General features: G+C 38.9%; 3 protein-coding genes and 1 pseudogene across 10 annotated transcripts in view; 3 read left to right on the top strand and 1 right to left on the bottom strand.

Annotated features, from left to right (window-relative positions):
• Positions 1–1892, top strand: part of Gyg (Glycogenin) — a 131768-nt gene extending 129876 nt beyond the window's left edge. For 7 of the 8 annotated variants that reach the window (XM_065228490.1, XM_065228483.1, XM_065228467.1 and 4 more), the window contains one exon: positions 1711–1892. In XM_065228490.1, coding sequence (XP_065084562.1) covers positions 1711–1877 — 167 coding nt within the window. In that variant the 3' untranslated portion in view covers positions 1878–1892. The remainder of the gene's footprint in view (positions 1–1710) is intronic. The other variant, XM_065228476.1, reaches the window with a different exon arrangement.
• The window catches only part of LOC135706715 (guanine nucleotide exchange factor DBS), a 435434-nt gene that overhangs the window by 10746 nt on the left and 410025 nt on the right, over positions 1–14663 (top strand). The gene's annotated exons all lie outside the window — the stretch shown is intronic.
• The window catches only part of Asap (ArfGAP domain of ASAP), a 480120-nt gene that overhangs the window by 298723 nt on the left and 166734 nt on the right, over positions 1–14663 (bottom strand). The window lies entirely within an intron of this gene.
• On the top strand, positions 2744–3482 carry LOC135706482 (uncharacterized; annotated as a pseudogene).

Genomic DNA, 14663 nt, shown 5'->3' with positions numbered 1-14663 from the left:
TCGGGAATTTTTCCCTGGAAAATCCTGGAAAAAACCTGGGAAAACATGAGGCAAATTTACTCATCGCTGAGTTCCTGCACTTTTGGCGATTATGAGTGAACTAAACTCAAATTTGGGTCGTTCGCATTCGCCGTGTATGTAAGTTTGATTGGTAAACCACCTCAGGACATCAAGAGTTATGAGACGCTGAAATGCTTGAGACTAAGGACTTTTTTTCTATCCTCTGAAAAGTATTAGGTTCCAAGAATTCATTTCCTGATAGATCGGAGGTTAGCGGTACGCCAAAATAATGATTCGTGACCCCTTTCAAATGATTTAACAAATATTTACCAAACGTTACCAGCACTACTTAGTCACTACAGCTACTTTATTTGATATTACCTATCATTACTTCCGTAACTGATCGTATTTTTTTCCCTCCAGCCTGCATTATTAACTAATCCAGCATTCGAATGAATCAGTGTGAAAATACCGAAAATAAACGAAGGTGAAACTATCGCTTGAGAGTAGCAAATCGCACTTCTTCACTTTCTTCTTTGTTCAAGAAACGAAAGAAAAAGCCAAACCACTCTTCTTCATTTTTCCCAACTGGAGCAAGTAATACGTACTGAAGTGTAAGGGACGTGGCACGGCATGGCAGACAAACAACAAAACGGTTAAAATCAACAAAAATTGTAATAATTGCTGCCCTGTCTACACAACAATGAAAACTCTGGGAAAAAAAAGTACAACCTAACTCAATTTGATCCAAAGCAGCAGCTCATAGGACCTACCTTTCACCTTCAGTTTATTACCGCGCTGCTAGCTATAACTAGCCGGTGCATTGTTTCCCCATTTTTTTTTATTTGGTTATTGAAGCGCCACCAACGAATATCATTCCATGAAAAAAATCGGTGTCAGTGTCAAGGTCGCCTCCGCTGTCGTTCGTCATCATCGCCGTCGGTTGGTCGTCAGTTCGCGTTCAAATTTTAGACAACCCACTACTCGACGAACTTCGGCTTTCGCCCGCAGGCAGTAGGCGACGCCAATTGCGGTGCAGCTAGCAGTCTATTTCCGTTTCCATGCGTCAAGCGCCTACTAGACTAACGACGTCGATGTCAACCCGGTTTGTTCGTTTTCCTTCTGGTAACCTGTTTCAGTGTACTTTTTGGTTTTGTTTTTGTTTAACCTACTTTAATCCAAAATGGAATTATCGGCTGTTTGATTGCTATTTGTTGCCTTGCTAGTTGACCACGGAACGTGCCCGATCAATAGTTGTGCGTGTGTTGCCTAAATGTCTGCGGGAAATATCGATAGAGAAAGATGTGAAAAAAATCCGAAAAAGCTTCATTTAGGTTGACTGAATGGGGCAATGATGGGACGGACGGTAGAAAAAGTGGCGTCTCGTTTAAGTTTAGTCGTCGGTTTTTGCTGGGCACACGGATGGGGTTTTCGATGCCTGGCAAAAAGCCATAACGTCATCGTCTTCTATCGTCACCGTCGGTTGCATTGGGTTCGCTTGCTGCGATACTTTAATTTGTCCGTGATTTAAGATGTCTTTTTTACTTTATGGGAAAATTGGAGTAATGGCCGAAATCGAAGGTAGTTGGCAAAAATGTTTGATTAAGTTCGCTTCCCCGTGTATTTGACAGTTTTGGAGAGTGGCAGTTTGGTTAGTTGTCTTTTCTGTGTTGTTTCTTAGGTCATTGATTATCTATTCTTTATTTTCAGTGCAGATTCTCACCTCAACGGCGAGCAGTGTCAGTAGTTTTTGTTTTAATGCGGTGAAGAATGTGGTACAAACGACTTTCAACGTGACCGTCGACGCTATGCTGGTGTTTTCGTTTTTCGTTGTGTGTTACAGTTTGGCAACTGCATCCTCTTTTATTGAATCTTAATATTTTTTCTAGTTTTTGAATGTTCAAAGATACAGTTTTTAATTTGTATGCATTTTTTTTTTGGATGAATGTCCATTCTTATATTATAATAATTAGTGTATGTTTTTTTTGATTGATTAGAATGAATCAATGTTTTAGAGTAACAGGTGAGAAAATCCCGGTCGAGTGTAATGTTTCATGCAATGTGAATAAATTGAAAGTAGCTTATAATTTACCATTACTAGTGTTTGATATTATTAATGCATTTCCGAAAAATTGCGATGCATGCACTCCAAAACAAAAAAAAATAAACGATATTTTATAAAATATTCATTAAATTTTACTATATTTTACCAGCCGGCGCCGGTGGTGTAGTGGTAACCGTGACTGCTTTCTAACCCCAATGGGTCTGGATTCAATCCCAGCCGAGGTCGGTGGGATTCGGTGGGTCGGTGGGAAAATCTCTGGTCACGTCTTCCTTCGGAAAGAAAGTATGCGATATGCTACGCAGGTGTGGAAGCAGCCTTCCTCCACATTCGATTGCCGTTAATGGATGGCAATCGATGTCCATCGGTGATTGGCACTAGATTGCGGAACAGAGACCGACGTTAAATAAATGAAATAAGAAGAATATATTTTACCAATCATAATTTTTACTTTTGCCACCTTCCTTCCCTTTCAGAATTTCTGAAAATCATGATTTAATAATGCAAGAAGGAGTTTTGTGCTCATTCAAAAATTGTAACACGTTTGATTGCTTGCTCATAAGTTGCATTATGTTTTATTAGTATTTAAATTACTAAACGAACTTTTATAATTATAAAAATGATTTCAAAGAATATCTATGATTTATTGTTTCGTGTTACTGTTCAGTACCGGGTAATAGAATGTTGTCAACCTTTGTACATCATAATCTTGCTCTCTCAATAAAGTCAGTATTGTTTCAGCAATCAACCCGCGTGCGTGTTTATTACATTGGCAACGAGGATGTGCAATTAAGAAAAATGACGGCCAGTACGGCGAGTTTTCGGAAATTCGACGAGGAAGAGGAGGAGTGGCAATTGTTCAAGGAACAATTGGAAGAATGGTTTAAGTCGGCAGGATTGGAAGCCAACAAGAAAGTATTAATCTTGATAAACTGTCTCAGCGCGAAAACCTACAAGTTAATACGGGATTTGTGCACGCAAGCGGTGCCGGCAGAGAAGACCTACGAGCAGTTATGTCAATTACGCCAACAACGGTAGTGCATCGGGAAAGGACGAAGCGGGGAGAACAAGGACTGGAAAATGTTAACATGTGGATCGCCAAGATCAAGCTGTTGTCTTCCAATTGCAAGTTTGGTAACCATCTTGAGCACAACCTAACCAACAAATTCATAAGCGGTCTGTCGGGAAGATCCCTGGATCGAATTTGCGAGGAAGATGAAAACGTCACATTTGAGAAAGCCAGAGAGCTCTGAAGTACGAACAGGATGAAGAACGGAAGAACGTTGAAGCGGAGCAGGTCAACATATTTGTCTTCGATTTCATTGGAGGATCTATCGACTGCCCTGAACATCTCGCACAGATTCCGCTGAACATTCCTCCCCGACGGTTTCGGAACTCAGCTTTAATAGCAGTCCTATAGGGTAGGATGGTGCAAAATGCACCCTTTAAGCAAAATCGTCAATGGATGGCGAATGGAAGCTAAAATCAAGAAGAAAGTAATGGCGTTTGGTTCATTACCATGTTTTCTACAAAGATCGAGTGATTTAGAACTACAAAAGGATGATTTTCCATGACTTTCAAGGTATTTTTTAAATTGCTTCCAAAATGATAGCGGGGCAAAACGCCTGATTCATGATGCAATATGCACCACAACATTGGGACAAGACGCACGACAACAATGGCCAAAACGCACCACAACATTGGGGTAAAATGCACCCCATGGTAAACAAACCATAACGCCTGCAAGTAGATAATGCAAAGGGATGCGGTATTTCAAATGATTATTTCTTTATGTTACATCAGAAATAAGGTCTCAAAATCTCAATAGAATGTTAAACTGTGATTCATCAAGTAAAATATCTAAAAAATATACGAAACGTAAATTTTTAAATTTTTTTTTTGTGATACAGGATGATAAAAGCAAATATTATAAATTAACAATATGGTTCACTCTTCTATTATCCCCAAGACACGATTTTTCCCGACACTAGCGGCTCTAGTGACGCGAAAGGTGACTAGTACACTGTAAATTAAGCGTAACAAGGCTATCAAAAACAACTCACTGTTGAGTAAAATTTAACCACACGGTAAGAAAAAAATAGTCAAAATTAAGTTTATATCTTAAGCGCCGCCGGGATTATCTGAGGTACAAAATCTCTGATCACGAAGGGTGGGTGTGGGAGCTGCTTCTCGGGTGTCGGTAGCATTGGTTTTCAGTACGGAAAACAAATCAAGGAAAAAAAAGTTTATTTCACCCAACTAGGTACTATGTGGGAAGCCAAAAGTAAGTAAAGTCCTATGTACTCAATAAATCTATGTTTTGTTGTTTTTGACATCATCCACATCCAGAGGGCCAGCCACTTTCAAATGTATGGGAATGGTAGGAAACCATTTGGAAATGCATGAACATTTTCAGTTTTTATTAATTATCGTCTTTATGAGCAGTTTGGCCAACCGGTGAGCACTCGTGTTTATTTCAGTTACCGTGTGGACGTAATTTGTGATGAGCCCCGGTCCCTTTCAAATTGTATCATTATTTATATACGATCCATATCTTTGAAATGACGTTTCACATTCATCTAGTGATGGCCGATTTTCATTCGAATTATCGATTAATCGATTAACGAACCGAAAAGTAAAATATTTGCAATCGGTTATATCATGCCGATATAAGCATTTACTTCTCCAGAGGATCATCACCGATCGTTTCAAACATGTGCTGCACTCTCATTGGTGGAAAAATGGCAGCACAACAAACAAAAAAAAAATCGAGTAGTTGTTAATCGAGTAATTAAAAAATGGCACACCTCTGATTTTGGTGTGTTTATTTTGATAAAAATGAGCGCAAAATTTCATCTCTACCGAAGGGGCAGCAAAACCACAAAATTACCTTGAATACGAGGGGTATTCAATGGATGAAAGGGACCGTGAAAGAGGACACTAAAATAGAAAGTTTTTCTTCCGACAGTTTCATCTTAGTATTCATCTTTGGTTCGGCAGTTGTCACAAATGACATCAAGATGCCTAGCCGGAGTCAATTTTGTTCTGAATAGTTTTCAATCCGACAAGTAGGCTTACTCATATTGGCTTTTCCGCTTTTCGTGCTGCCGTTGCGCTACCGCTGTAATTGATGAATCTACGCAAAACTGCACCAGTACATGCGACACCTAGGTTTGAAATCCAAAACCACAAAAGTGATGATGTACTAAAAAATATTCCATACGATTTGACAGGTAGCAAAACGTCATTTTCATTTTCTCATCATTTCCATCTGCTGGTCAACCGTAACGTAGATTCATCAATTGCGTAATAAATAATAAAGCGGAATGAAACGATGCAAAATGGAAAAAAGAATCAAAACAAAACCACAAATAAGGCTACCAGAAACTCAACTTTCTAATGGTCATAGAGATTGCTGACGTTTAACGTACGCACACTACGTCACGTATACGTATACGCAAAATGTTTTCATCGGGAAAAAAAAACTTCACAGCGGAAAATTTTCCCGATGAAAACAAATCACTGACACAGTCATACTTTAGCAATCTCTATAGGGTTAAAAAAAAGCTGAAAATAAAAATAAACCCCGTTAATACGCAAGAAGTGTCATTCAGATTAGCGGGGGTCCACAGTATTGTACATGGTAAGAAAAAAGTACCCAACGGAAAGTTTACTTTTACCTATTTTTGACTAGTTTGTCTCCTTTTATCCTTCTAATGTTGTCAAAAACGGAGGAGCAAAACCACCCAACAAGGGTAGTAAAGTGTGGGAACCCAACGTTGAGTATAATCATATTTATCTACTGTTGGGTAGAACTAACTTACTTTTGGGTAGAAAGCGAATGGAAAATTTCATACGAACTGCACACAAGTAAGTGAAAATTACTTTGAACCGCTTTACCTACTTTTGGATTCCTGCACTATAGTGCCGAGATGAGTGAAAAGAACTTAATATTTGGTACTTTTTTCTAACCGTGTAGGATATATGGACACCGAAAAAATTTCCCTTTTATACCTGCACAATTCTAAACATGCGATTATAACCATTTCCCCAGAATTTGGGTACATTTTACTCATCGTAATAAAACTGGTTTACTCAGATTCTGCCAACTCCTTACTGCACATAAGAATGGGTACCGTCTACCCAGTCTCAGGGTAGTATCATAATAGTGTGTAGAAGAAGTGAATTCTACACGGTAAGAAAAAAACTCAAAATTAAGTTAAAATAAACTCAACGTTGGGTTCTATTATTTGAGGTCCGCCGTTGAGTGAATCAGAAAAGCGGCGTTGGTTAAAATTTACTCAACTATTGAGTAATAATAAATGAACTCAAATATAAGTTTATTTTCATTGAGGTTGCTCTTATGCGCCTTTAACCATTTCATTTTCACAAGCGTTGATAGACGAGTGGTCAACACACGGGCCCCGTAATCTCAACGTCCATGGTTCGGTTCCAGTCTGCTCCGTTTTATTATTTTTTTGTCAACTTGGTCATTGGTATACTCAATTTAGAGTTGTTTGCATGGACCGCGTACCGCAAACATCTGTCAATTTCTCTGTTAGCTATAAACATTTAAACTATCTGGATCGTTTTGGTTAATGATTTTTTTTAACGCTATGGGTCGATCCTTTTGCGCTGTTTCTGGATGTTCCAGCTCGAAAGAAGGCCCTTCTAGGATTTTTTTCTTCCAGATTAATGCTTCAGGTAAACAGATTTCGAAATATAGTAAATTTCAGCTAAACCATACCAAAGTTTACAAAATTTTAGGGAAGTGGATGCCTGGATAAACTTCTGTCGTAACCCGTCACTCAGCAAGAGCAGTCTAATTTGTTCGTTGCATTTTCAAGATTCCGACTTCTACAATCCGAACAACAAAACTCAAGGATTAGTATATACGCTAACGATTTCAAATTGATTCACTACTTGAATTGCCTATTGGTCCCAAGCAAATCGATTAACGTACCCTATTCTAGTCGAAATTTTAGTACTACACTATGTTTGTTTTGATTCAGATAAAATGAGGGGCTCGTGGATTTTCCTATGTTTCGAGGGGTGCATCGATTAGCTTGGGACCGAAGATAGTACCAAAACTGAGCCAAAAAGTTGACCACATTTTTTCGGGACCTTCTGGTCTTATATCTGTGCATATATATATATATGGTACTATCATAGAGGTAACTCTAAGACCAGAAGGTCCCAAAGAAACGAGCTCAACATTTTGGCTCAGCTCTGGTACTATCTTCGATCCCAAGCTAATCGATGCACCCCTCGAAACATTGGAAAATCCACAAACCCCTCATTTTATCTGTCAAACGTTCATAGCGAATCAAAACAAATATAGTGTAGTACTGAAATTTATGTATACTAGAATGGGATACGTTAATCGATTTGCTTGGGACCAATAGGCTAGTCAAGTAGTTAGCCAATTTCAAATCGTTAGTTTCGAATTGATTGTTGGTACTATCCTTTCACTTCACCGAAAAATCCCATAAGAAACTGTCAATCATTTCTAGAAGAGACCATTTTTCGACGGTGCCGTCAACGCCAATAATTGAGCACGAACGAAGGCGATGAAGCACACAATAATGACAGTATCAAAGGCAGCGCAGGTTGCTTTGATTTTCATCCAAAAATAAGTTAAAATTTCCCAATGGTGAAAACATGACGATTGAGTACTCGGCTGAGTACTTTTAACTGAAAATCGAATTCATTTTTATGTTTTTTGTTTTTGAGCTTTTTTTGAACTCAAGTGTTTTTGAGTGTTTTTTCTTACCGTGTTTGTTAATCTATTACCCAAAATTGGGTTAACGATTATTAGCGAGGTGAAAGTTTTCCTCCTGTCAGTTGCCAATGTGGTATGTAAAGAGGGATGGCAGATATAATCTGCATTTTCTTTTATTTATTTTGGATTACCTCTAAGCTTATTGTACATTCAAATTATAGCAGATATTACGTTATTTAGGCACTATTATATTACGTTATTACGTTGTTAATATCAACTATAGTCTTAACGTAGTATAATTTCATGACGTCAGGGTAGGCGTGTAACATGCATGAGAAAGCTAATACCGTTTGCAACACCTTTTATTTGACTAAACTAGAGTCGGTGTATAATGAGTCACGCCAAGAGTGAAGCCAAGTCTACCTATTGAACTGTCAAACCGACTACCTATCGTGCAAAGTAAACAAAAATTACGATGCTATAAAGGTCTACGAAAGGTATTGCAATAAAATATAAAATAAAATTGAAGAAATGATCATAAACACGCAATGAGCATTAAATTGTCATGGGATACGTTTGCTAATGATCAGTAATGAGAATTTCTACTATTGTTTGATAAGATAATTTGACAAAAAAAAACACTGATGTAATGATTCACTACAGCCGCAATTTTTTGTTCTAGCTAGAAGTCATTTGAAGTTGATGTAGAAGTCCTCTGTTGCCAAGTGAAAAGAAAGGAAATCCTTCGAAAACAGGGATGCGGGTTCAACTGTTTTTCTCTTGGCGTGACTCATTATACACCGACTCTAGACTAAACGTATGAATTGATTACACGCTTAAATAATAAGGCCACGAATGTTTTTAGTCACCTTTCTCACCGGGAGAGGGTATTACTTATGCGTCTTTTCAGAAATGTATGGGAATTCTGGAAGTGAACCATATTGTTAATTTATAATATTTGATAAAAGCTTAATTTACAGTCAATGATTTTAACAACTGTGTCCTGTTTTGCACAAAATGCAATTTTTTTAAGGAATCAGTAGGTCAATACATGATTTTATGATCAAGAATTATTTGTTAAACCTCCAGTTGAAAACAATCACAAACCGTTACCCGGAAAATGCATCTGAGGAAAAGTTATCGCTGTTTTTCTATAAGTGGGCATTTTACCCCAGGGGTGCATTATGGGCTGTTCTCCCTTACCACAGAACAAACTACGGCTACAACAACCCTTTTGCTTCGTGTCTTCGCTTGTTCAATGTTGCCTGTAACGAATTTTATTTTAACTTGAATAAAACCGCTTTTAGAAAAAGGGATTGAAGGCAATATCGAAAAAAAGTGAGACATTGATTAGTTTATAATTTCTTAGCGTGTGGGTAAAAATTGATGAAATTTTTACTGAAATTAGCTAATAGTGTAATCACAGACAAACAGACGTAACTCTTTGAAAAAGTTTTTCTTGAAAACATAGTATTTCAAAACATAGGACCTCAGTAACGACATCTCTCGGGCTTCTCGCGGAAAACAAGCTTGCTCGCTGACTCGCAAAAGTTCTATAGAATTTATAGAAATGTCAAAGTGGTCCGATGCCATCGCTGGCGAGTAGTTCACGGAACTGATAATATTTAAATCAACCACGTTTGGTTTTTATTAGTTAGGTAGGTTCCGATTCAACACATTGTAGTTTCATTTTTATACCTATGATCTTGACTTTTTTACCTAGGGGATGAGTACTTAAGGGGGTTAGATTTTGATAAGTTCTTTAGTGGGAATGACACTGATGAAGACTGCACATTGTAGTCGAAATACGTATCTGTCATGGATACCAAAATTAAGTGGAATTAAATGGAAGATAACCTTTTATGCTGTTTTATTTAGCATTCCACTAACAACCCAATTTCATTACTTCATTAAATCAACCGTTAAATGCGTGAGCGAAGATACACAATGAAGTATTACGTTTGTTTGTCTGTGGTGTAATGTTTACGCGGGCAGAATTTCATCACAACGCTTACAAATTAAAAAAACGGAAAGAGTTAAGATAATTGATGATTGATCAATTAAAAGAACTAAATGTTCACATTTGTTCCGTCCACTAGCGGTTCTACGTCAAGCTTCCGTTCGTGCCCCTAGGCACAGACTCTTCTACTTTTTCATAGAGCAATTCAGCTCAATGGAAAGCGCATCTATTGTAAACTTCGTTAGAATAGATTGAAGGTTTTATGCCTATCGGTGAAGTGGCTCGAAAGGAGCTTCACTCAAATGGGCTTTCCTTCACTAGTTAGAAAAAAAACTATGTACAAGGAACAGCCCTATGGGGTTGTACGAAATGTTGACATAGGACTACGTGGTCTTATATAATAAATGTTATTTGTTAACTGCAGCAGGAGCTTGTGTTTTGTGTCGGAATAGGAATTTGAGCAGGGTTCTCTACTATTTAGTATGACTATGATTGCCCAGAAAAGAACCTTTTGATATGAATTTTGGGTGGAACATGTTAAGAAATTTAACTCTTTTGGAAAATCTTGGTGGTCCTTTTGGACAATGCTTGTCATTTACCACTTTTTCAATAGTTTCTTGTTGAAAATCATTGATGCGTAGAAATATTTCTGATGGATTGGTGATAAAATGATTGAAATTGGTCCAGAGGCAGCTGAGTTATTCACGTTCAAAATCTTTCATAATTTCGTTACGTGTTCCATTTTCGGTTTTCACAAAGTCTACCCCTATATAGAAATCACAGACGTCCTACGTCAAAAAAGTTTCCGAGATCTTCATTCTTTCCTGGAAATCATTGTTTTCTAGAAGAATTTCTAAGTTCAATTTATCACTTTCCAACATTCGGTCTAACTAGTTTTTCAGCACTGTAGCACTCGGTCTAGTACTCTTCAAAAAAAAAACCATGATTTGGTCACTGTGTTTGCAAATAATTCGGAAATTCGTTCACTTAACTGTAATAATCCAAAGAAAATAATCTATACAGAGAATCGATCACCGCAGATAAGCCATTATGTTTAATTCTGAACGCTAGAACTATAGTCAATAAATTTTCCTAAACCTTATAGACTATTTTCCGTTTAAAGTTTAGAAACATTAAGCACCACAACTCTTTCATGATCTCTTGCGGCTGTTCTTACCATTCAGTCGACTCTACACTGCCTATAATCGCATATCAGTCCCATACGGCAAAAGTAGGCATTGGGAAAATGGCCGTCGACGTGAAATTCCCTTGTAAATATTTTAAAAATCCTAGAAAATTGATTGGCAATTTTTAAAGTTAAAATCAGTTGCAATGAAGTTTGCTTGTTTTGTTATATCAGCGAAAAATATTGCAATACGAAAAGGTGAACTTGAACTTGAATTATGGATGATTTAATTTCACATTTTTAACGATCGAAGTCCGTAGTTTTATCAACAATCAATACGAAACTAACGATTTTAAATTGGCTCACCACTTTAGTAGCCTATTGGTCCCAAGCAAACGATTAACGTACCCTATTCTAGTTGAAATTCTATTACTACACTATGTTTGTTTTGATTCGCTATGAAAGTTTGACAGATAACATCAGGGGTGTGTGGATTCATGCAGAACATGCAGGGGTGAGTGAAATAGCTTGGGACTGCTTGGGACCGTTGTTCTGGTACTGAGTGAGCTAAAAATAATAATGATTTTCTTCGGGACCCAATAGTCTTAGAGTTACCTCTATGGTTTTATCACGTAATATGAAAGTAGATGTAGATGCGTTGTTATCTCAAAATTGACGAAGATCCATATGGGACTGATATGCGACTATAGGCAGTACACACCCATCCAAGCATGCAGCATTAACACCCATAATCGTTAGGTTGGGATGCACTTTTCCTGGTTTCTTGATTCTAGACACGTACTGCAGTGCGGCATTTGCCATGACTCTACTTCTGCTAGTTATTGCACCCAAACTGGCCATCTGATGAGAGCACCGACGAACGACGAGCTGACATCGCCGGCGACCATGGCCATAATAATAACCATAATCATATAGTGCACAGCATAGAAGAGACCGACGGCGGCGCTAGAGAGGGCACCAGAGAGTGGTTCTGGTTCGAGAGTTCCTGGTCTGACGTTTTGTTTTTCTAATTTGTCGGGCAGCAGCGGCGGCGGCCGCTTCTGTGATAATACCAACCATGCCTATGTATAAAGTGTGCTTCAGTTAGAATCCGAAAGTAAGATTGGTTTGATTTCGTTTGCCAACTGTCACAACTCAAGCTAAACAATGCATTAGGTCCTAAGGAACATTTATCGATTTTCTTCATCCAATTTTTCTTCCGTAATAACGTGGGTACTAAACCGTTTCTGTTCGTGTTTGTCGTATAAAATGCTTAATTGTTCATCGATCTGTGTGCTGCATTTAGCTGGGAATGTCTTAACATGGCCGTGAGGAAAGAGAAAGTCGATGAAGGGAATCTGTCAATACGCTTTTACAAATTTCTCCATACTCAACGAGTAAAAGTGATTCGTTTTCAGCGAAACATCTGTCAAAATATTCCAGAACTAACCACTATAAAATAAACTGTTGTTCCAGATTCTAACTGAAGCGCACTTTACCCACCATGAACAGTGCGCAGTACCGCGTGGAGCATCTCTTCTGACAGAGTGGGTGCACCAATCTTCTCCGTTTGATGTGTCATGCAGGCAAAAAGCCGATGCACAAATGAGTCCCATGCATTCAGTGTGCCAGGCTATGCATTGGTTGCTGTTGGTTACCGAACCGGAACAGCCGCCAGTATAGGCCCACAAAAGAAGGAGAATCACGTTAATTAGAATACAGTATCTTCAGATCCGCAGACACTCTCCGGCTCCATCATCGGCGCAACGTCCATGGCGAAATGTGCTACTGAAAATAGCTTGACCGCACATAAAATATAACCCAAGCGAAGTGGCCGGAACTTTTCCGATTATAGGAAAAGAATCCAAGCGAACCGGGAGAGTCCGGGAGGTGATGTTTTGGTTACACGCTTCGTTGCGTCTACCGACTATATGTGATACGATTCAATTTAGTTCGCTCCCCCTACATGAGTAGCGAGTCTGCGAGTAGCGATCCATAACGAATACGTTTCGATATTGAAATTTCCAACTGTCCAGTAGAACCGCACCATGACGCAGCAGCACTAGAAGCTGGGAGGAAACGGGAGCACGCAGTTGTTGTTTTTGGAAACGGAAACTAAATTAGAAAGATTCACCAAAAATAGACTCCCTTCTGCTGGAAAAGCGATTTCCACTGAATCACTTAATCGGATGAAAAATGGTTTCCACTTGGTCGAGCGTGTGATAGGCCCTAGTCGTTTATGATACCAATAACAATTAAAAAGCGTTGTTCAATTTTCAATGCGTTTCTTGACACCTTCGGCACGCTGCGAATAATAAATGCTTCGGATTGATTTCGAAATCACACGGCGCATGATTGTTGTTTTATTGAATTTTATATCAGCAAACAAGAAAAACAGAAAGTCGCCGATGTGAACTCAATTAATCATGTTCCCACCTCTCTCGCCAATTATGTTTAATCACTTAGCTCCCATATAATTAAAAGCAAACAAATCATTACCGGGGTCACCTTTGATCTCCGTACGAACATCAACGACTTGCTCTTGGATCAGTAGGTAGTGTGGCAATCCGCTTATCGTCGGTTTACAATTCGTTTTACGACACACCCGACGACTGACTGACTGATGGCCGCCAAATGGAAGCGAAAGTATTACAGCGACGGCAATAAACAGTCAAAATCAATTACATCAAATCCAGCATAGCAATCACACAATAAAAAATCCATCAATTGTCGCACTTGAACCATGTGACAACCGCAGCCATGAAATCACTTATCGCAATCGGATTTTGATTGGTTGAATTTGTTACTTGTAAACAGTTACCAACACTAAGGGAGCATCCATAAATGACGTAGCATATTTTTGATCAATTTTAGACCCCTCCTCCCCCCCTCGTAGCGTATTTGGCTATATCCAATACATGGCCGGTCACAAATTCTGAAACCCCCACCTCCCCCCTCAAATGCTACGTCATTTATGCATGTTCCCTAAGGCAAAACATGTGAGCGAAAAATTGGATTCGGATGAGGTTTCAATTTTCAAGATCGTGACATGTTGTTTGAATTCCTAATTTGTTTTATCAAAGCATTCCAATTGTTACACACTGTCGCACACGCCTACTACAATCGTTATCAAACAAACAAAATATTTAACCTATAGACGAAAACAACACTCCGTAATCCTGACAGTGTTCTTCAAGTGTGAAACTACTTACCGATCCATTCGTCATCGGCGTCGTCATCTTCGTCGTCGTCGGCCGCCGCCTTTGTCTGTATAATCTCAAGTGGATGCTCGATTACTGTCGACCACAACGGTAAGTGGTGGGTGTCTATAGCGCTTCAAGTATAGGCAAATAAATCCGGACGGACAGTGCTTGTGTCGTGTCAGTTGATTGAGTTGCTCGTGTGTTGCTCCGTTCGAGGTTCTAATTGGGCAGTTTTATGTCTCACTTTAGCAGCTCGAGCATTTCATCGCTACTTCACTTCCATAGAACATTGATTTATGACCAGCCTCGCCAAGGAAGGGAAGTGCTTGAGATCGATGACACTCCGCGTTCAGCACTGGGTGGCGATCTCATGCATTATGTTGCGCGACATCATCATGTAGCGTACGCGTGCTTGGAGTTTAGTTTTCTCATTACTACTCACACAGATCTGATGATGTATCTGAATCTCTTTCTCTCGTTAAAAATGCGTAACGTAAACAAGGGGTGTGACTGTTGTTGGAATGGAACAGAAACCGGCGACGGTAATAAAAATAGCGAAGCATAGGTAAATTGAAACTCCAATAGCGGAA

The sequence above is a fragment of the Ochlerotatus camptorhynchus genome, unplaced genomic scaffold, assembly GCF_037179485.1.
Source record: "Ochlerotatus camptorhynchus isolate MF236.1 unplaced genomic scaffold, CSIRO-AGI_Acam_v1.1 ptg000023l, whole genome shotgun sequence".
Classification (NCBI taxonomy): domain Eukaryota; kingdom Metazoa; phylum Arthropoda; class Insecta; order Diptera; family Culicidae; genus Ochlerotatus; species Ochlerotatus camptorhynchus.
This window is presented reverse-complemented; position numbering and strand designations above follow the sequence as displayed.